This window comes from Mustela erminea, chromosome 5 (genome assembly GCF_009829155.1).
Source record: "Mustela erminea isolate mMusErm1 chromosome 5, mMusErm1.Pri, whole genome shotgun sequence".
Lineage (NCBI taxonomy): Eukaryota > Metazoa > Chordata > Mammalia > Carnivora > Mustelidae > Mustela > Mustela erminea.
Genome location: NC_045618.1, coordinates 39,282,897 through 39,305,071, shown reverse-complemented (window position 1 = coordinate 39,305,071; position 22,175 = coordinate 39,282,897). Strand labels below are relative to the sequence as shown.

General features: G+C 44.7%; 1 protein-coding gene across 5 annotated transcripts in view; it reads right to left on the bottom strand.

Moving 5' to 3' along the window:
• CGNL1 (cingulin like 1) overlaps nt 1-22,175 on the bottom strand; it is a 161,840-nt gene that overhangs the window by 78,189 nt on the left and 61,476 nt on the right. For 4 of the 5 annotated variants that reach the window (XM_032341441.1, XM_032341443.1, XM_032341442.1 and 1 more), the window contains 7 exons: nt 19,829-21,424; nt 18,980-19,074; nt 16,818-16,923; nt 14,024-14,125; nt 13,332-13,480; nt 11,827-11,962; nt 2,145-2,357 (listed from right to left, as the gene is read on the bottom strand). In XM_032341441.1, coding sequence (XP_032197332.1) covers nt 2,145-2,357; nt 11,827-11,962; nt 13,332-13,480; nt 14,024-14,125; nt 16,818-16,923; nt 18,980-19,074; nt 19,829-21,412 — 2,385 coding nt within the window. In that variant the 5' untranslated portion in view covers nt 21,413-21,424. Of the gene's footprint in view, nt 1-2,144; nt 2,358-11,826; nt 11,963-13,331; nt 13,481-14,023; nt 14,126-16,817; nt 16,924-18,979; nt 19,075-19,828; nt 21,425-22,175 lie in introns of those variants that run through there. The other variant, XM_032341440.1, reaches the window with a different exon arrangement.

The window sequence follows — 22,175 nt, the reverse complement described above, 5'->3', positions numbered from 1 at the left end:
CCCTGAGGTACTTGGGTTTGCCACTCCCACTCTAGAGAAAAAAAGAGGGGGGACAAAAATGACCCCTGGCTGAAGAAGCTCAGAGTCTAGTGAAGTCGGTAGACAGGATGAATTACAACATGGTATGTTATAAACTACAGCAGAGGAATAAGCAGGGAGCTACCAAAACCCTATTGAAGGGTACCACTAACCCCATCGAGAGGAGGGAGGTACCCAGTCACCATCACAGGGGAAAGGACACTTGGGGAGGGTCTTAAGGGATGAGAAGATGGTCAGGCAGAAAATTGGAAGGAAGTCAGTCCACATGTGCACAGAGTTGAAAGGACTAAAACAATACGGAGTTTTCCGGAGACAGGGTTGGGCAGAGAAAGGACCTACTACACTAACAATTTTGAACTTATGTCTGGGGCAATGGTGAGCCAAGAGAGCTTTTAAGCAGAGGCTGACATGATCAGATTTGTCCTTTCGGGAAAAGATGCCGAAAACCTTGAGGAAAATAACCTGGGGCAAAGCTGGCATGCACCCCTTTGGATGCTACAGGGAACCCCTTTGTGTGGGTTTTCAGGTGCTCAGAAACCCTATGTTCTCTGCCCACGACAGGCATCTTGGTGAACTCACCTGTTACTTCTTTCGCAGACCGGTACGCGTCAATGAAGTTATCTTTCTTGAACAGACATAATGAAAATGCTGTAAATTAACATCCAGTACTGACCTTTGGAAGGGTAAAAATGCAACAGGCAAGGTTTCTACAGATTATCTCCGTTCCACTCACCTACCCTGCTTCCCTTCCCCACTTCCAGTGTCTCTGAGAGGACGCAGAAGCTTCTAACAAAACCCCTTGCCTCCCGGGTGTGGCACAAGCTTAACTATCCTTATATTTAAATCACTATAAACATGCCCCAAACCCCCTCCTCAAATACCCTTCATTATCACCCATGTTAACTTGAGCTTTGGTGCAAGGTCTGGAGGTGGTGAACACACGCCGGGTTCAAAGAAGAATCATCTTACTCAGTAGCTTCCTAGCATGTCCCCCAAGAAACAACAGCCCAGAAAAGCCTGGAGTGAGGACACCAGGCGGCTGCCCAGAAAGAACTGAAGATGGGAAAACACACACACATCCTCTCAAAGCAACAAAAAATTAAATCAGTTTCCATCTTCTCCCCCAAACTAAAGCATATCTCAAAAAAAGCAAAAGAACAAAACAAAACAAAACAAGAACCAAAAAAACAAAAACCAAGGCAAATCACCGAGAAGAGCTTTAAAAAAACAGTCTCGGTTATAACAACCCCAAACAGACTATTTCCCAGACTTTTTATTGTTATAACAAACAAAACCATCTTTCACTTCTTGTCATTTGCAATTACCATGCCGTAATTGAAAACCAGTGAATCACTATGGAACTTCGGGGAGAGGGGGGCCTACTCCCTCAGAGCTGTTGCTGTCATCGTCACAGAATGACACAGCAACAACATCAAGAGTTCTTTCCTCACATCTCTAACCTGTGCATTGCAAAGACTCTAAAAACTTCATGCTCTGTCATTTCTCTCGTTCCTTTAAGGCGGCATGGTATTTCGGAGCATTCTCCCCTTCAAAAGACCTCAACATAATTTTTCAATCTATTCGCAGGAGCCAAGAATTCAATTAAGAGAAAAATTATCTTGAGAGGGTTTGGACAATTCAGCCCATTAACCCTCATGGAACTCTGCTGAGAAAAGAACCTGAACCGTGCAACGGGAGGCGTCCCGTGTCAAAAGGAACCGGTCAAGGCAGGGGCAGGGGTGAAGGATTCCAGAAATCTGGGCCCAGCCTGCCACCCTGCCCCATTAGCAAAGCCACACGGTGCCCCGGGCCGCCGAACCTGAGGCCCAGCCAGAGGGGTCCAGCTCTGGGTTCTGCGAGAGGCTCGCGCATGGGCCTCCAAATCTCACCTCGAGTGAAAGCATCACCCATGTAACAATTTTTAGATTACAGACTCAGGATGGTCAACAGCAGCCCTGCCAAGCTCTGTTTCCATGATCTGATGAAACTGAGCTTCACTGTGTAATGGAAAACAACTGGCACGGGTGTGCGCAAGGTGGTCTTGCCCCTTCATCTGTCCCCAAGCCGATGCCCGGGGTCCGGCCAGACCTGGCATGGTGCCTCACCTTGGTGGCTTCTTCGACGCTCTCCCTCAGGGCCTGCAGCTCTGCGTCGTACTGCTCCTTCAGCTTGTCCATCTCCAGGTCGTGGCTGGAGACCTCTTCCTTCAGGGCTCCCTTCAGGGCGGTGAGCTCCCGCTCCCGCTTCCTCAAGAGCTCCTCCTGCTCCTCCTTGGCGATGAGCAGATCCTGAAGATCCTGTTTTGCCTGTAGGAGTTCCTGGAGAGAGGAAGCACAGAAGGGGAGGTGAGAATTAAACCTCTTCGCTGAGGGCCATGCAGGTCCTCCCCAGCGGGGCGGCCCAGATGGGCTGCCCTACTCCCTAGCCATCCTCCGACTCTCTCCTCCCCACACCACCCACCACTCTGGACCATCGCCCCCTCTCCCTTTCACTCCTTTGAGGCCATCATGCCCTCGATTTGTCTGTCATGGCTTTTTTGAGTTTGATTTAATTTGAGAGAGAAAAAGGGAAAATGATTCCATTTTCATTATTTTGAAGGGGCACGTCTGCCTTCTCCACCTCCTTTCTTTCCTGTGCAGTGAAAGGTCTGTCGCCCTTGCAGTCAATGGGCTTTTGCGTGCTGTCGCTTCAGTGGGGGCCATGCTGACGGGCCGGCCTCCCTGCCTCCACACCACCCCTGGGACCCAAGGTCCTGGGACTGGGGCTGACTCCGCCCCTTCTCCCCCTGACCCGCTCCCTGCTCTGAGCAGGTGCAACACTCCCATCTTCTCCTTAACTGCCAAGAGTTTCCGAAGAAAGTCACAAAACTGGGGCAACAAGTTCCACTACAAATCACATTACCTAAACCCAAGTGTGTCCTGCCAGAAGCTCAGCATTCCTTTTACTTCACCATCTTTGTCCCAAACCCACTGAGCTCTCGTCAAGCCCCAGACACCCTCTCTTCCTGCGGGCGGGGACTCCAACACAGCCTGCCTCAGCTTCCTCGGCACCCAGGCTCTCCTGTGCACACCAGGCCCTCTCCACCCACAACCACTTCACGCACACATAGCTGCCTCTCACCAGCCTGCTCCAAGCCTTTCCTCCATCAGTGATTTTTTTTTAAAGATGTTTATTTATTCATTTGACAGAGAGAGATGCAGCGAGAGAGGGAACACAAGCAGTGGGAGTGGGAGAGGGAGAAGCAGGCTTCCTGCCGAGCAGGGAGCCCCATGCAGGGCTCGATCCCAGGACCCTGGGATCATGACCTGAGCTGAAGGCAGCTCAACTGACTGCGCCACCCAGGCGCCCCCATCAGTGATCTTTCTTCTGTCATTCTGTTCTCCTCTGTTTCTTGGATCTATGTCCTTTTCCTCGGGGCATAAGAATCCCCTGGGTCAAAGGCAACAAAACAAAACAAAAACAAGCTTTTCCATGAAACTTCCTGAAAGTGTAATTTCTGTTCACTATACTTCTTGACCACCGAGTCACTCCCCAATCTCTTGCTATATGGCTTTGGATCCTACTGCACTAAGACTGCCCCCTCCAAGGTCATAGTGACCTCTTAATCACCACATCCAGGCTTCATCCCAGTCCTCATTCTTCTCGACCCTTCTTTGACCCACCCCCCTCCACCCCGTCTCCTTAAAATTCTCTTTGGCGTTGCAGTTCAAAGACAGTCCGTGCTCTTCCCTCAGGCTGCTGCTTCTACCACAATTTCTTCTGGCTTTTCTCTCTTTCTTCCCAAAAGCTAAGATGATCCCTAAGAATGCAACTTGCATTCTTTTTTCTTTTTTGGCAAGCTCATCCATGTTTCCCCCAACTATTAATGCTAAGCAAGTAACTCCCAAACCTTTACCTCTGACTCCTGCCTGAGTTCAGACCTGCACTTGCGGCGACCTGCCAGACACATCCATCTGGATGTCCCTTGGGCACCTCAGGCTCAGGAGGTTTATATTTTTCAGTGAATTCATCAAGTTCTTTCTTTTCCTCCTCCTCTGTTCATTATTCTTATAAATGGCATCACCTGCTTGAGCTTGGAAGCGTCCATGACCTCTCTTGCCTTTGTCCTTGTCCTTGACCACTCAAAAGTTCTTTAACATCTTAGATCCTTTCCCTCACCTCCCTGGTGTAGGCTCTCTCACCACCCACCTGCTTCCTGCGTCCAGCCACTCAGCTGGGGCCCCTATGACATTATCCACACGCATTCCCTTGTCTCATGTGCCTTTCTTCCCTCTTGGTCCCGCCTCTCTCTGCCTCTCAGAAAAATCTCTGAAGACATAGATCCAGCAGGACCTCCTCCAAGAAGTCTTCCTTGACTGCCCCTCCTGATATCCTTCTCACTTTAGCTGGACGTCTCAGAACACGTAATTCTTTTACCTTGCAGTCCACACAGACTCTTTTCTTTTCTACCCTGCTAGACTACAGCCCCTTGAAAGAAGGATATTGATCTGATCATATTTTTGGTGCACGGATCAATGATATCGGGAATGTGTCTGTTCTGAGTATAAGTGAATTAACATGTGCAATACCCAGAAGTCTGCAGATAACAGAATTCTAAACAAGTGTCTTTTTTTCACAGGACGCACACATCCTGTGCTCTTAGAGCTCCCGTGGAATCAGAGGAACGGCTGCCACCTGGGGACCCGAGGCCTCAGAGATGAGAAACTTTCCATTCCAGGGAGTATGTGACTCGTGAGGGGATGAAAATATAACTGGCAATGGAATCTCTTTCCTTTTCTCTAGAATATGCACATTTTTGAACCAGGGGAACCCCCGCGGTCCCAGGGAAGAACCACGCTGCAGAGACCAAGACTTCACCCTTCCAGAAACTCGCAGGCAGGCACTGATGGAGTCGGTGAAATGCCGAGGGACTCATCCAGGTCACTACAGTAATTTGAGTGCCTCTGAAGCACCAAGCACAGAACACATGAGCCAGTCTTAGGAAAACGGAGCCCATCCTTAGATTTGTCAAAGGGGGACATCCTGCTTGGTGCGAGGCTGACGGCCCCTCCTCCAGGAGGACCAGAGATGCCTCCATCACTGTTGTTACCGGCTACCCCTGCAGGTCTTCCTGGGCCTTCTGCCAGCCTCTCCGTAGAGTCCCTGTGATTCTAACCCCTGTTTCCTGCTCTTACTCTCACACATTTCTCAGTTGTTTTGATGATAAGGCAGTTCCTCTTCCCACACTTATCTTTTCCAGAATATAGCTGTGCTTTGTGTCGCCTTTTGTGGAGTGTCACCAGCGCATGTCAAGAACCTAGGTTTTCACAGTCTGTTTGACACCAACGTGCTGTTATCTGTGGTTGCGGCTGTCGCCTGGGCAGCCCGTGTTGTACAGATCCTATCAGATTACACCGCACTGTATCATTTAGCAGCCCTTGGAAGTTGTCCAGGGTACAGACCAAAGGCAGAAGAGATTTCAAAAACCTTACTTCACCACCTCAGCAGCCTTACTGCCAATCATCTCAAAAATATAAATTTCAAAACACAAGTAACTGTCCATCGGAGATGAGCATGTCTCTCTAGGGACACCAATCAGAGAAAACAAAGGGAGGTCTTGGCCAGTCAGAATCAGCACTTTCAAAACCTCTATGCATCCAGGCTCGCTGCAGATACAAAACCATCCGGGAGATAAAAACCGAATGAATGTGTATGTGTGTATGTGGGCAGGGAGGGGCTGCAAATTTGACTGTGCCTGGTATGCAGTAACGTAAAAAGAATTGTGCTAAGCATTTCCAAAACTCCTAGGAGTTTTGTTACTCCTATGAATATTCAAGGCGATTAACAGTATTCTCATTCTTTTTCTTTTTTTTTTTTTTAAAGATTTTATTTATTTGTCAGAGAGAGAGAGTGAGCACTGGCAGACAGAGGCGGAGGGAGAAGCAGGCTCCCTGCTGAGCAAGGAGCTGGATGTGGGACTCGATCCCAGGATGCTGGGATCATGACCTGAGCCGAAGGCAGCTGCTTAACCAACTGAGCCACCCAGGCGTCCCAACAGTATTCTCATTCTTAAATGTAAAACAAAACAAAAAACCTAGAGCTCTGAGAAACTAACATGACTAGGACCACACAGCTCACACGTGCAAGTCTGGGACACACTGGAGACCGCTGCCCTTCTCTTTACCATGCAGCCCCTGTGGGCCTAACAACAAGCCTACACACTCGAGGAGGAGAGGGGCAAACAATTACACCGTGCTTGCTCAGTCTCTTCGAAGCAAACACAACAGAGCACTGTGTCTGGCTGGAAGTGCTCTAAGGAGGTCCCTCTCCCTAAAGAAAAGGGACAAGCCCAGAACCTGAAAGGAAAAAAGAAAAGCTGAAATAAAAAGGAAAGTACACTCTGGCACCTGGCTGCTATTAGCAGCAGCAAGTGGCTGTCCCGACAGCAGGTGCGCTGAGACCCACACACCAGAATACCAAGCCAGCAGCTCACTTGCCCATAGAAAGCCTCATTTCACACACCACTGACTCACCAGTAGTCCACGCCAAACTGAGAAGAATGCTGATCTCCTCTGTGTGCATGTTTCCCAGAAGTTATAGGTCTCTATCGGAGGCCCACACTCATTGAGAGGACACAGAAAAGGTCTTATGACAAAGCTGTAGCTGATAGGGAATTATGTAATTTATTCCCCCAAAAGAGTAGCCTAGAAAGCATATCACAGTTGACAAAAAATGTATTTCTAGGTTTTTGTTTTTTTTTTAATTAAAATTTGTAAGCTGTGCAGTCCTGTCCTACCAGGGTTTTACTGTTAGAGACCTCATTTCTGAGCACAGTCTATCCTCGGATCAATATAATTTCAATACCAGAATATTTTAAGTACTCACATCTTGGAATATGCCAGAGATAAGCCATTACCAGTCTCTGCTGCAAGGAGGCCCATCCCATCAGCACCACAGGCTCCCATCAAAGACGCTGGTTGGGGATTAGAAACTCCCCCGTCATGGTACTTAGAGCAAGGACTCATGTTCACCCATTACCCCCAGACTGGAGAGGAATGAATTTACCGACAAAGAAGTGGTTGAAAACTTATTTTGTAATCACTTTTGCAACTTGACTTAAAAAAAAAAAAAAAAAAGCCCAGAACGATCAACTTTTTAACAGAATAACAAAGTCACCTCTTTTTGGTCAATTCTATGGTTTATCCTAAGAGAATGGTATTTTTTACTCTTTCCTTCTTTTTTAAACTTTATTCTCTCTTACTGTTACTTTACTGATTTTGTGTTGGTGTCCAATGTTATTTAACAAAATGCGAAACATTAAAAGAGCTTTCATGAAAAATCTTGTGCATTTGGCAAGCCTCCCCAAAATAAAAAGCCTTCAGCCTTTTTCAAACACTCAAAAATAGAAGTGTTTAATGTTCATTGTGTTTAAGAACCTGTTCTAAGCCAAATGCCATGGAAAACTTGGCCATAACTATCATCTGTTATCAGACTCCCCCAGGCCACTTTTCATTAAGATATAAAGAATAAATTGAATGTGACAAGGAGATAGGGTCTATTTTATTAGTGGTATAGAAACCATAGGTCATGTTTTCACTACTGCTGACAAGTTAAAGGCACTGATTGAAACAGTGAGGATGAACCTCCAGAGAAAACCACTCTGACACCGAAAACTAACTGTGCCCTAACTCATCTTGCAGAAAGACAGCAGTAGATGCTGTTCCTCCCATTACAGGAAAGAGGCAAATAATCAGAAAGCCAACAATATCGGCTATTTTCAGAGCAGATGTGCTGCTCTGTTTCCTTTTCTGTGTCTTTCATCACCAGCCTGAAAACACATCACTAAAACTGAGGCTCATATCCTTATCCTAGTGACCACTAACAATAAATAAATAAATACACTATTTAATTAAATTATATTCATTCATATATGCTCAGTGCATTGTGCTTAAAAAGACAAAGAAGCATGTGGTTCAATTCAGAATTATTTCCTTTTCTTAAATAGTGACAGTTCTAAATTAATTTCAAAACTGAAATTTATTTATTCATTTGCTCTATTGCTTGGCACCGTGTGAGGCAAGACATGGGGGAAGAAGCATAACTGACGTTCTTGAACTAACTGGCTAGCAGAAGAAAGGGGCAGATATAAAATAGATCAAGGTCAAATGGGCTAAAACGAACCTATAAGGAAACAGGATTTCAGGTGAAATGACAACTAACAATTAGAGGTTTCAGTTAGTGAGAAAATCCAGCAACTTAAAAGACTTCCCAGCAGCAAAAATAACACCCTCCCCTTTTAGAATCAATAAAGTGTCCACACAAGAATCATAGGATATGGCGAAGTCTTCTATTTAAATTTGTTTGTGAAGCTACATTTTTATTGAAAGCCATAAACTGTTCAGTTGACATCATTTCTGGGAACTTACCCCTAGGAAGTCTTTCTAAAGAACTAAAAGGACACATGTGAAAAACATTCAACACATTTTTACGTCATTTGGGGAAAAAAAAAAAGAGAGAGAATCAATAAATAGAGAAAGATGATAAAATTTATTATGGCTTATCTCCCTAAAAAATGAAATAGGAAGAATCTAGATTATAATAAGGAAAAATGAACTTTCTAAAAGAATTCTTTATTTATTTGAGAGAGTGAGAGCAGGTACGTGCAAAGAAGGGGCAGAGGGAGAACGAGAGAGAATCCCAAGAAGACTCCACAATGAGTGCAGAGCCCAACACAGGGTTCAATCTCATGACCCCAAGATCATGACCTGAGCCAAAACCAAGAGTCAGATGCTCAACCGACTACACCACCCAGATGCGCCTGACAAACGAACTTTTAAAAAGCAGGTATCAAAGCTGTAGGGACACTATAATTGTCCCTAAATTATAGAAGGGTAGATGAAAGCTATCAACAGATAGGGAGACAATGAAGAAATAAATGTAGATATTAAAACAGAAAATATAGAAATAAAAATGTTTTCACCACCCCTCCGTTCTAAAATTCCATTTTATAATTTAAATTTTTATTTATTTATTTATTTATTCTGAGAGAGAGAAAGTGAACATGTGAGCAGGGGAGAAGAGGCAGAAAGAGAAGAGAGAGAGAATCCTAAGCACGTTCCATGCTCTGCCCAGAGCCGATGTAGGGCCCCATCTCACAACCTTGAGATCATGACCTGAGCTGAAATCAAGTCGGACGTTTAACAAACTGAGCCACCCAGGCGCCCCCATTTTATGATGTTTTAATATTTCTGCAACAAATACACCATTTTCAAACCCCATTCTTTTTTTTTTTTAAATATTTTATTTATTTGACAGATTGAGAGAAATCACAAGTAGGCAGAGAGGCAGGCAGAGAGAGAGAGAGAGGAGGAAGCAGGCTCCCCACGGAGCAGAGAGCCCGACGTGGGGCTTGATCCCAGGACCCTGGGATCATGACCTGAGCCGAAGGCAGAGGCTTTAACCCACTGAGCCACTCAGGTGCCCCTTCAAACCCCATTCTAATGTACCTTGTCTTTGTAACTCAGTCCCGAGAAGAAGGCAGAGCCATGAGAAGAATATAATATCACGAACGTGGCAGTTTTTAGGATAAAGCCATTGGATTAAAAAAAGAGAAACAGGTGCTAAGGAACATACCCAAGGCCTTCTCAGGAGAAAAGGTCTACGTGGAGACAGAGAGATGCTCATATAGGAGAAGGGAAACAATTCCCCTCTGCCCGTATGGTAAAATGAATTCATGAGCACATCTGCAACTGGGTGGCCACCAGCATTCTTTTTTCTGCCACCACCAAGTCATAGGGAAGAGACTCTAAGTTCCAAAGAGCGAGATCTAAAATCCCTCGAGGGAATTACTCCCAACACGAAACAAGGAAGGGAGTGAAAAAACACTTGACAGCCCAGGCGTAGAGGCAGCCAGAAACTTGAACTCCACAGCCAGAACAAAGACAAGACCCAGGCCCTTAGGGGGAAAGCTGCAGAAAATGAGAAGTAAATGCTGACAAGGTACCTTTACTGTTTTACTTTTTTATGGTTTCTTCTTCTTCTTCTTCTTTGTTTTGCATTGTTCTAAATTGTGTATCATTTATTCGTTGGCTGTTCCTATAAACTGAAGCTTATATGGAAATAAGCTTCAAAACTATGCCAAAGGGGCGCCTGGGTGGCTCAGTGGGTTCAAGCCTCTGCCTTCGGCTCAGGTCATGGTCTCAGGGTCCTGGGATCAAGCCCCGCATCGGGCTCTCTGCTCTGCAGGGAGCCTGCTTCCTCCCCTCTCTCTCTGCCTGCCTCTCTGCCTACTTGTGATCTCTCTCTGTGTCAAATAAATAAATAAAGTAATTTTTTAAAAAAAAACTATGCCAAAAATACAGGTTATGATAATTATAGCCAATATCGAGACATCTAAATAGGCAGAGATAAAAGTTCTATTTCTGATCTTCAATTATACCCATTTCCAATTTTTAAAAAAAAGTAGACATTCACAGCCTATGTGTGTATCTACCACATTAATAGGATGGCAGTCTAATTCACGGAAGAGATAATAACTGTCTTTGAGAAACCACACAATCATTAACAAACGCTAAGCAGAAGAGTCGGCTTCATTTACTGACTCATGGATTGGTAAGAACTAAATAGTCAATAGGGAATATACTGATATGGGCAGAAGCCAGACAGGCAGCCTGTGTACACAGCAAATGCATCCCATTCATTCATTTACTCACTCACTGTTTCACTCATAATGCATCCATCCAACCATCCGCCAAATATTTGCCAAGTGCTATATGTCCCCGGCACTGGAACAGCTGATAAGGATAAAACGCCAAGCCAACCACCACCAACCCTGCCTCCTAGAGCTTACATTCTTATGGGGGCCTTGAAAAAAATCTGTGATAAGTGCTATATGGGCATAAGCATCTTTAAAATACTTTCCCATAACTAGCATCACTTACAAAGTGTTTTTGTCCAAAGTTTAACCCAAATCTATTAGTGTTTAGGCGTAATTTCAAATGTACTGGAAATGTAGGAGACAGTGGAACAAGTTAATGGACACATAAGGAAATAATCAGACAAATCCAGAATGTGGGCCATTGGTCCACATTCCATCAATGGAATGGAAAGGGAGCAGGAAATAGGAAATTGGTGGCAGAATACTAAGATAAATAAACTCAGAGAAAGAGAACAATGAAAGCAATACGGGATTCTTGACTGGATCCCGGCTTGGGGCTGGAGGAAACAACTATAAAATATACTGGAGGGACAACCGGCAAATTTTGAATAAGAACCAGGTATTGGAATTATTGTTATATTATAGGAATTATTCATTGTTTTAGGTATGATAATAGTATTGTCATAACAAAATTCCCTAATTTTTTAAAGATGCATGCCAAAGAATTTAGGGGTGAAGTGTGGCGTTATCTATAATTTATTTTGAAACGGCTCAGCAAAGATGAAGAGATGGACAGATGAAAAAATAATAGGATAAATGAATGGACATGAAGAAGTGGGGAAGTAGGACAAAATGTTGACAACTGTTGGATTTGGGTTGGGGCTCTATGGAAGTTAATGAATTACTCTTTCTACTTTTCTGTACGGTTGAAATTTTTCCTAAGACAAAGTTTAAAAACTATTACAGAGGATGCTTTTCGGGAATCTAGCCATCGGCACAGCGGAGCAAATGCACGTAATGGAATACGGCTTGTAGTATCCAGACTCCACACACCCTGCCCCCCCACCCCGCCCCATCCCATCCTCTCCGGGCAGATGGGGCCTGCCTCACCACCTGATCCCACATCCCCCCACCACCACCACCTTCCTTACCTCAATCAGAGCTCCCTTTTCCCTGTCCTCAGATCGTTTAGCGCTGTCTAATTCATCATGCATCTCTGACAGCTGGTCCTGAAGATCCCTGATCTCGGTCTGGTGCTGTTCCCGTTCCATCTTCACCTGGAACAGTCTGGCAGGGGAAGAGGCCCATCAGAGAGATTGTGCTAAGCCTTACATTTTTTTTCATCCAGTCTGATTTCAAACATACAGACGGTTAAGCAGAGTCATCAGAAGCCCCAAGGTGTCTCCCATTTTGCATTCTACACTGAACAAGGAATCACAAACCAGAAAAGGCACTGGTGAGAACTCATGTCTGCAGTTTAATTTGCCCAACAAGAAGGCAAGTGAGCACTCAAACCAATGGGGAAGGCTATACAGTGACAGCTTCTCCCCAAAAGGAGACCGTAGTGTACAAGAATTTAGATGACAAGAAAGAAATTGACCCAAAAAAGCAGAACCTCTTCGATAATGCTTTCACTAAAGCCATCCCACTCCCTACCCCCTATCCTGCCCCCAGCCCTGGAAGAGCCAGTAAATTACGGCCTACTTGGCCAATCTGGCCCACGGCCAATTTTTCTAAGGAAAGTTTTATCGGAATACAGCCATGCTCATTCATTTACATATTACACACAGTCATTTGCACAATACAATGGCAGAACTGAAGAGGTCCAACGAAGACCATATGGCCCATAAACCATAAACTATTTACCGTCTGACAGAAAAAGTTTGCCAACCTCTGCTCTAAATCAAACTCACAACTATTTTACCTTTTGGTTTTGTAAAGTCTTCACTACACCTTAAATTTTATTTTATTTTTTCTCACCAATGTTTCTAAAACTAACCTCTAGGCATGTTTCAAAAACAAAATCTACATCATCAAAACTGCAAAGGCAATCAAATGATCTTATTATATAGTTCTTGAATCTCCTCCTGCTTAAACCTTCACTTAAGATCTCTACTGTGTCTGCAGAGCTTCATAGCACTGGACGTTTGCAGACTTGGGTTTCAGAGCCTTTTGTCACAGATTTTAAGATGACGCAATGACAGGGCCATCTTGGCTTTGACTCTCCCTCTCTGCAGACTCAACAGAGGCATAAGCACTGGTCAGCATCCTTCAGAATAAAATTCACAAACTGGGAGATCACAGAAGTCACAGGACATGTGCTTTTTGGAGGCTAGGGCCAGGCTCCTTGAGATCTCTGTCTCTAGGTATCCCTACTCAGCATTCCCTGCTTCCCGCTTGCCAGCTCTAGGAGCCCCTCTCAGGGCTGAAACTTTACCAGGCATCCTTTAAGGTATACAACGAATTTGTTAAATCATTAGCCTTCCTGCTTACAGTCTGTGTGTGTTACCAGCTTCGCAATTTTACAAGGATGAGAAGGAGAAAAGGAAGGGTCAGTAGCTCCTCTAAATATCTGGAAGGCTGGGTAGTACTGAACAGACAAGAAGGTTCTGGCCCCACTGGATGCAAGAACCCAGGCTCTGCGCCCAGAACTCACTCCTCCAGGTTCTTCCGGAGCTCCCCTTCGCTCTCTTCCAGACGCTGCTGCAACACGGAATTCTCTTCCACTTTACTGTCATGCTGGCCCTGGAGCTCTTCCAAGCTTGCTCTCATTCTCTCTCTCTCTTCTTTCATGTTCTGCTGATTCTAAGATGAATGCATGTGATTTTCAAGCTTCTCCAAGGAACGTTAATGTAATCCCACAGAAGGCTACCCCGAAACTCTCATGGACTCCGTGTCTTTGCACTCATTTATTAAACAACTTAATCAAGCCACATAATTAGGCCTGGGAGTTTGCAACTAGAAAGAACATTAAATACTGAATGAGCTGTAAGACTTCTAAAAGAAATACCAAGGCAGCTAAGGTTCAGTCTGCTAGTTCTATTACTCGGTTTGGATATTTTACATGCATTTAGTTTCCTACTGACCCGCCCGAATCCAACAGCGCTTTAATCCATCAAAGCAAACAGTGTCTATGGGTTTCAGTTACTTCAAAAAATTTAAGAAAAAAAAAAGTTCTTTGGACAGCAGGAGTCAAATATGCAGGAATTTACTCAGTGATGAGAGGAATGTTTCTTTGGGGCAGGGGCTGGACACTGGCTTTCGCTTCACTTGGGCATCCAGATTTGCTTAAAATATTCTTTGTAAGACAGAAATTTTAAAAATGACATAAAAGAAAAAACCAGATACCTTGACTTCTAGTTGAAGCTGTCTCTGAAGTTCAGCCACTTCTGTGGTCAGCTTGTTTTTCTGTTCCAATAGATCTCTGACTTCGGACGAAGGATTAGAAGCCTGTAATTAATTGAAGAGATACCCTAATATACATGTTCAAGATGCTTTATTTTATCTTTCTTCCAAAATGTAATCCAAGCAGTAACATCAAAATCCTAAGACCCAATTCAAATGTAAAGCCCTCCAAAGGAAGGGGCACCAGGAAACCCTCCGGGAGTGACCGAAGGGCTCTGGACCTTGATCAGGGTGGTGTGTACACTGACACATACCTTATATTAAAAATTCAACGAACTTGACAGTTAAGATTTGTGCAATTTACTGTATAGACGTCATACCCCAATAAAACAATGTAAAAAGATAAAAAATAAGTATTTGTTGAAGATTCCTCCACTGCCTAAGGTTATACCCAAAGCCCACGTTTCTGTGTTCCCAAGGCCCTTCGTAAAATCTATTATTATAAAACTTCCATTACACTGGGAATCATTATTCCAGAACCTGAGATGTTCTCACTCTCTGCACAGGTCTGTATTCAAGTAGTAAATAAATGTATGTTGGCTGAATTGGCTTTCTTCTTTTAGAGGCTGCATGTCCACAAAGAAGGGAGATAGAACAAAGAGGGGTCTGATTAGAGAGTCTATTAGAAAACAGACTCTGATCTGAGTATTAATATTAACGATCTCATTTTTTTTTCCCTCATGAGTAGAGTAACAGGATAATGCTCTCAAAACGATTTGGCTAAAACTACAGAGAAGTGGTTAGAACGCCACAAAAGGGGAAGAGAGAGGATAAAAGGCAGGAATCAAAACTAGAAAAAGACATGTCTTGGGTCTCACGGGCCTGAACCCAGGTGTGAGTTGTGTGTGATGAACTTGGAATGAGGTACTTCCTCACTACTCCTGTGAAGTTAACCGAACCCAACCATCCACAAAAACACAGGATTTCCTATCTTCTTAGGCAAAATGAGAAAAATCCATTATGGAACTCTAAATCCAACCCAATGAGGGAAATGACACATTGTTGTCACACGAATGAAAACTCTACCTACTCTGCTGTTTCCAGTATGGTCTTTCCTTCTCTCAGAGGAAATCACTCCACTGACACCAAAAAGGTAAAACTCCAGAGCCTCTGCCCACAAATAATCACATTCAGAAAATAACGGGGAAAGAACAGGAGTAGAAAAGTCTGGGCAATTAAGCAGTCATGGTGCTGTGATCTTAGCAAGAAGTCTAAAAGCTATGGTTTATCTCATCATCTCTGGCTTAACGGGTTTCCCCTCCTCTTATCTCACCTCTCTCCAAAAGCTACAAAAGGAATGAATTTCTGCAAATACCTCATTATTCATTCCTCTCCAAAGCCCATCAGTGACGGCCCATCACCTTCAGCCAAAAATGGAAACCTCTACGATTTCTGAGGTCTTTTCTATCTGGCACTTCCTCCCACATCCTGCCTCTCTGATCCAGCTACACTAAATTGCCTCTAGTCCCCTAAGCATCACGCACACCGGCCTTTTTGTATTTGTTCATGCTGGTCCCTCCACCTAGAACACTCTGCCTTGCCTTCTTCTCCCAGAGCCTTCCTTACTCTTGGAGACACTGTTAGTGTCCCGGATTCCAGAGGGCTTAACCTAACTTCCCTAGTTTGGTCTGGATACCCATAGCCTGTAACCCACAAAGATAATCTTCACATCAAGGCCAAAGGATGTATCACCCTAAAAATATGCAGTTGAGTGAAAAGCAAGAGTCACCCTGATAATTTGGATTTAAGAGTTTTAGCACAAAACCCCTAAATCAATTTTAAGAACTATGTAGAGCCCCTGAAGCCTGCCTATAAGCTAGGTGTATAATTTAAAGATTCCCCCAGGGGAACAGTGCCTGTGTGCATGTGTACATAATCGTTTTAATGGATGCCATAGCAGCAGTCATGGGTTAGCTGAGCGTTGACCAGTAGAGAAAAGAGGGAACTGAGGCCTAAGAACATCCTGTATATTTTATATGCATTTAGACAAACTTGCTTTGAATTGTCTCGGGTATTATACTCTTTCCTTTCCATGCAGAATTCCCCGGGAGGGACAGAGAAGACACACAAGCAAGAAATGGGTCCCAGTTCAAGGCGGTGCAGGACTGAGGAACAAGCTTCTAGCCATCCCTACCAAATGTTGCTTCCTTTCAGGGTACAAGGTGTGTCGGGCACGTAGTCAATGTTCATCCAACATGAGATGACTCCTTCAACAACAAAAAAATCTCCACGGGCCAACTGGATTCAGTACAATAAATGGAACAGGCAGTTTTAAAAAAAAAAAAAAGAATTTGGCCCCACGCCACTCCTTCCTTTCTCTTCCACCCACACCTGCTGGCTTTACCAGTCTCTAGTCCTTATTCTCTGACGTTCTAGAGCGTGGGTCCGGTCACACTTACCTTCTTCCTTCGGGACCTCGGATTACATTAGGGCTCTCTGTCCCTGATTTCAGTTTGTCCTTCCTGTACTTATTTTCTCTTTCTAAATTTCACCACCTTTCTGTTTCATCTTGCTACAGGTTACATATTTTTTAAATACAATCTCTTAAACACCTTTCTGAAAAAAAGGCAGGCGCACCATAATATTTACAACATGGATCTGCCATTTTAGGTCCTGCTCACTACTCGGGTAACTTCCCACTTACTGCAATAACCCAAGGTACAGGCTGGAGGAACAGCAATTTGTTTGCCACATTCCACGTTAAATGCCCTCTGCAGAATACAGAACTCCAATTTACTTGATTATTTCCTTGTGTGCTCCCTGCTGCTCGAGACTTCAAAGTCTGGATTTTCTCAAAGACCAGGTTGACTTTCCGTTTAGTGGCGTCGTCATTATCGGTGCTTCTGGGAAAGAGGGAGCAGAAAAAACAGTGAGGGGTATGACCACAGGTCTCGGGATACCTGAAGTGCCATGACATACAAACAACAGACCCGTTTAAGAAGATCGATGGCAAGAGGTATGAATTAATTAAGGCTACAGACAAAGCCAGTGTGAGGAGAGCAGGATGGATGATGTATTTCTCTCCAAATAAGCTGTTCTATGTTAACATTCTGTCTGGGACGAGGGTTCCCATTTCCAAGAGGGAATGTAAAAGAGAGGCACCCACATTCTGAGCCTGGAGAAAACATACAGTGAAAACTTAGTAATTTGTTGTTGTTGGACTCAAATGACTTATATTCATTCCAGCAAGGAATTTCTTGTGTGTGTGTGTCTCTCTCACACACAACCCACAACCACACTTTACTTATAAATCTTATGCTAAGAATGATCTACAGTGACCTTAACTGGCTTTTTAGTCTGTGTTTAAAAAAATAAATCGCCCCAGCTGAGACTGTCAACACCAGAGCTTCGTCTACACGTTCACAGATAATGATCAGAGAGTTTTGTTTGTTTGTCTGTTTCTTAGAGATTTCATTCATTTACAAGCAAGAGAGAGAGAGAAGCAGACTCCCTGCTGAGCCAGGGGCCCGACAGAGCTCGATCCCAGGACCCCGAGATCAGGACCTGAGCCAAAGTCAGATGCTTCACCGACTGAGCCACCCAGGAGCCTCAGACAGTTTTACTAACTTCGACCACACCTTCTATCACACATTCCTGGCAATGAGAAAAAAATTTTTAAATACGTTCCCTCAAATAGTCACCTCCTGTTAACGTCTGTCTCACCAGTCTCTCAATAAATCATGAGCAAAAAAATATATAAAAGAATTTAGAGAAAGAATTCTAAAAAGCGAAAGCTCTTCTCCCTGAATCTTACCATGGTAAAACCCTTCACAGAGAGAACCAACATCTAGCTCTCGGCTAGAAGAATCTCTTCAGTTAGTCCCCACCCCCACCCCCAGGCCAAAAAGAGCCCCTCTCTTACATTCTGAACCTATTTTGTCAGCTCGATAATTGTAAGGTACGATAAAAAAATGTGAAGTTTTGATACCAATGAGTACTTGCCAAGTGACTTGCAGTCACGTCGGGTTGTAAAGTTTTTTTCCCCCTTTTTAATCCTATCTGATGAGACAATGGAAACAGAAACTGCAAATTCCTGACCTAATATCTCAGCAAGGACTGAAAACCAGATTACTCAAACTCAACCTCCAAGATAAGTCTGTGAAAAGCAGTGCTTTTAAATGACTCATACATGCTTTAAAAATCAAGGAAGCAGGGGCTCCTGGCCAATGTCAGCTCTCAGGAGGGGAAGAGGTGGTTTTATTTATCACTACTAATACGGGACAATTGATTACTACTGCATACATGACAAACTCAAGGTGAAAGAGTCAGTCAAAACTGAGGAGGAGACATTCTTCCCATCTTTGAACTTTTTTTTAAACAATAGAGAGTCATTTGAAAAACAGGGGTCCCTGGCTGGCCCAGTTGGAAGAGCACACAACTCTTGATCCTGAAGTTGCGTGTCCAAGTCCCACAATAGATGTAGAAATTACTTAAAAAATAATAATAAAGGGATGCCTGGGTGGCTCAGTTGGTTAAGCCGCTGCCTTCGGCTCAGGTCATGATCCCAGAGTCCTGGGATCGAGTTCCGCATCGGGCTCCTTGCTCAGTGGCGAGCCTGCTTCTCTCTCTGCCTCTGCCTGCTGCTCTGCCTGCTTGTGTTCTCTCTCTCTCTCTCTGACAAATAAATAAATAAAATCTTTTTTTAAAAAAATTATAAAATAATAATAATAAATTATATGGCTTTATTATAAAATGAGTTTATAAACTCATTTTCCCCCTGCTCTTCATACCCACACCCAAGACTCAAAAACTGTTGTGCAAACTCCAACCACTGACTCCTAAGCCTCAAACAGTTCACACAGTGCAGGAAGGGAGGGCAAAACAGAAGGTCTCAGAAAAGGAAATTAAGACCCCCATCGGTAAGGATGAGACTTTGCTCCTTTAAGGAAAATCACTGACCCCTCTTTGAGGTAATTGTAAAGTATCTGCTTGGCCGTCTCCTCATTGGTTTGTTGAGTGAGCTCTTGCTGGCCTTTCAACAGATCCGGAGTGGCCTGGAACATAAAGCCAGTTATTAGACCACAGGATGAAGTTTCCAGGAAGAAGGCAAAACCCTGAAGCAGAAGCTTCCAAACACATTCCTACTTTCCAAAAACAATTCCTCAGGTAAGGATCCTCATTACAATGGCTCCACCACTCAGTAGCTCCATAACCTTGGGCGACTTACTTAACTTTGCCTCACCTCAATTTTCTCACCTGTAAATGACAGATTAATAGTACCTACCTTCACAGGGTTGGGGCAATCCTAGAATCTATAACAAATAAATAGTGCCTGACACTTACCAACCTTATCATCATTTTTACCACTATCATTATTTTTTATGGGTACTACCAAAACACTAAATATACCACTTAAGTCAATTCCGTCCCTTTAGGAGTGACCTAAATTAAAATTAACCTAATTTCTCAGGCCAGATATTAACCCAGTCACTCAACGTCAGGAGAAAAATCAATGTATCTATACAAACCGAAGCACTGAACCTCGGTGTGGAAACAAATTCTGCACACCTGCAGATGTCACACAGACACAAACAGGAAAAACGAAGCAGAGAGTGTCTGACAAGTCCCCTGACAGAAAAGTCCACGACGGGATTCTAGCTGTATCTGAGTTAACCTGGAAAACCATACAATTGGTAGTAGGTTGAAAACTCTGTAGGGGAAAACTGAAAGAAGTCGGATATGCCGTTAGTGAGGGTCTGCGTTCCTGTAGCCTCCTGCAGCAAGAAAGGAAAGGCCCGCGGGCATTACCTGAGTATTGGAGGTGGAAGTAAATGTCTTCACAGAAATCTTCTTGGCGCCAGAGTCGGGCAAAGTTGCTGGTGGCCGATTCTGTAACATCAGCTTTGCCGTGGCTGTTTTGATTTCCTCCTCCTTTTTATTCTGTGCTGGGAGGGAAGAAGCGTGTGTGTCTGTACTCTCCTGACCACCTTTGTTTTCTGGAACTTTCCCATCTTTGCTCTGCTGGGGAGGCCTGAGGTGGGCCCCCTGCAGCCTCGCGAAGGCCCGGCCCACGCTCTGTCTCCCCCGGTGCTCCTGAGCCGGTGACCTCTGCGGGCACACCTGAGACGGGCGGAGAAGGTGTTCGCTGGACTTGCCCAGGTTCCGGCTAAATTCGTTTAGGTACTCGGGGTTCCCCTGGAGACCAAAAGGAAAGGCACTATCCACGCTTCTGGACCGCTTCCTGTCTTCCGGGTTGATTCTGTTACGCTTCCCAGACCTTCCTCTCTTCTGGAGCCCAGGTTTTTGGTCAAACTTTTCAATCAGCTGGTCCACACCAGGAATTGATCCTGTATCAATATCCCGCCCAGTTCCTGGCAAGAAGGGGATATAGCGTCTGTTTTCATGACGGTTCACATTGTCGGCATGGATGGCACATTCCTGGTCATCAAGTAAAAATCGGTACAGAGAGTTGGCCGAAGTGGGAGTTGCCGATGAGGAAGAGGACCTCCGGGACCGAGCTCCATCCAGAACGGGTCCCGCAGAATCCTGCCGCCGGAAGGGAAGCACGTCCGGCCTGGCCTTCTTGGTCTCGGGATGGGTGTGTGGGCTGTGGGCTGTTAGGGACCTCCCACTAGGGGACAGGGCCTCCTCCACCAGCCCCTCCTTGGTGCAGCTCTGAACATTTACGCACACTGAGGTCTGCTTCTTGGGGTCATCGATGACCACAGAGCTGCACAAACGAATGGCCGTCACGTTCGATTTGCCCACATCTTCCAAAGGAGGGCCAGTAGGCTGAGAATTACCAGGTTTCGGGAAGCGAGTCCAAGCCTGCTTATTGTTGGAACCTTCTTCTGGTCGAGTGTTTAGCCAATTACTCTCAGGAGGCTGGGGGTTTTTTAAGTTCAAGTCATTCTTTTCCGGGTCATAGGGCTGCAAAAGCTCGGGATGCCTCTGAAAGTTCAACATGTGGGATGGCTTCACTGGCCCCTCTTTGCATTCGAGAACCCCATTCTTGCCCTCAAAGAGAGAGGATTGTTTCAGGTTTCTCACTGGGCTGGGTTGGGCATAAGGATTTTCTGGGAGCTGCAATTCCTCAACGCTGGTCTCCTCCAGCACAGACCCGTTGCTGGAATCCAGGGGCAGGTTACTTCTCACTGGAGATGGGAATGATGGCCCATTTTCAGGAAAAGATGGGCCAGCCATACACCGCTCTGTGTTATTCAAGACTATGTAGGGGTGGCCATCAATTCCCTGTACCCGGATACTGACACCATAAGAGCCTGCCTTCGAGGGTTGGGAATTCCGTGACTTTTTGCCGTCATCACTTGCGAGTCTCAGATGGACGCCATATTCTTGCTGCACATGTTGATATTCACCGAAATACAGCTCCATGGTTCCCTGCTCCTGTGACCAGGGAAAGACAGGGTAAAAAGAAGACATTAGGTTGGAATTACACCTGTTTAAATGAAGATGATGAGGGGAAAGTTCAAAGAAAGCGCAACACTTTAACCAGCAAGGACACTTCGGAACCAACTGCTCATCCAAACAGGCCTTTCTGGATGCCCTCCATGACCATGGAGTTGTCAACACCAGGCTTGAAACCTGGCCTCTGCGGGGAAGACGCATAACACCTTTGGCATAACCACCTTATTCTGTTTCTGGCTGACAGGCCGTTCTGGTTCCTTTGTTTTTTTTTCCCTTAGTTGGTTTCCTCACACCTTATGCTATTTATTTTTAACCAATAGGATGTTCCAGTTACTAGCATTTGAGAACAAGGTACTTTTCCATGAAACGATTAAGACTGAAGGCATTCTGATGGTCACCACTTTCTCTTCTCTCCTTCCTGTTGGAATAGTGCTTTCTACCTTTTTTATGCACAATCTTGCTTTGAAGTCTTTCTATTTATTTGGATATAATGTTCAGAACATTGCTTTACTTTGTTCCTGAGACTGACAATGAGAGCGGATGATTAAGAATAATTTTTCATCATTTTTTTCTTACCAAAAAGGTTCTAGTAACACATGGATCTGAAAAATGTTACAAAAAACTGAAGACTTGAGGTCCCTTATTTTGGGGTGTGTCCTAATGCCAAGGATCAGTGCCATGACCTCTCTGGGGCGTGGCCACCATCGTCAAAGACCGAACACAGATCACC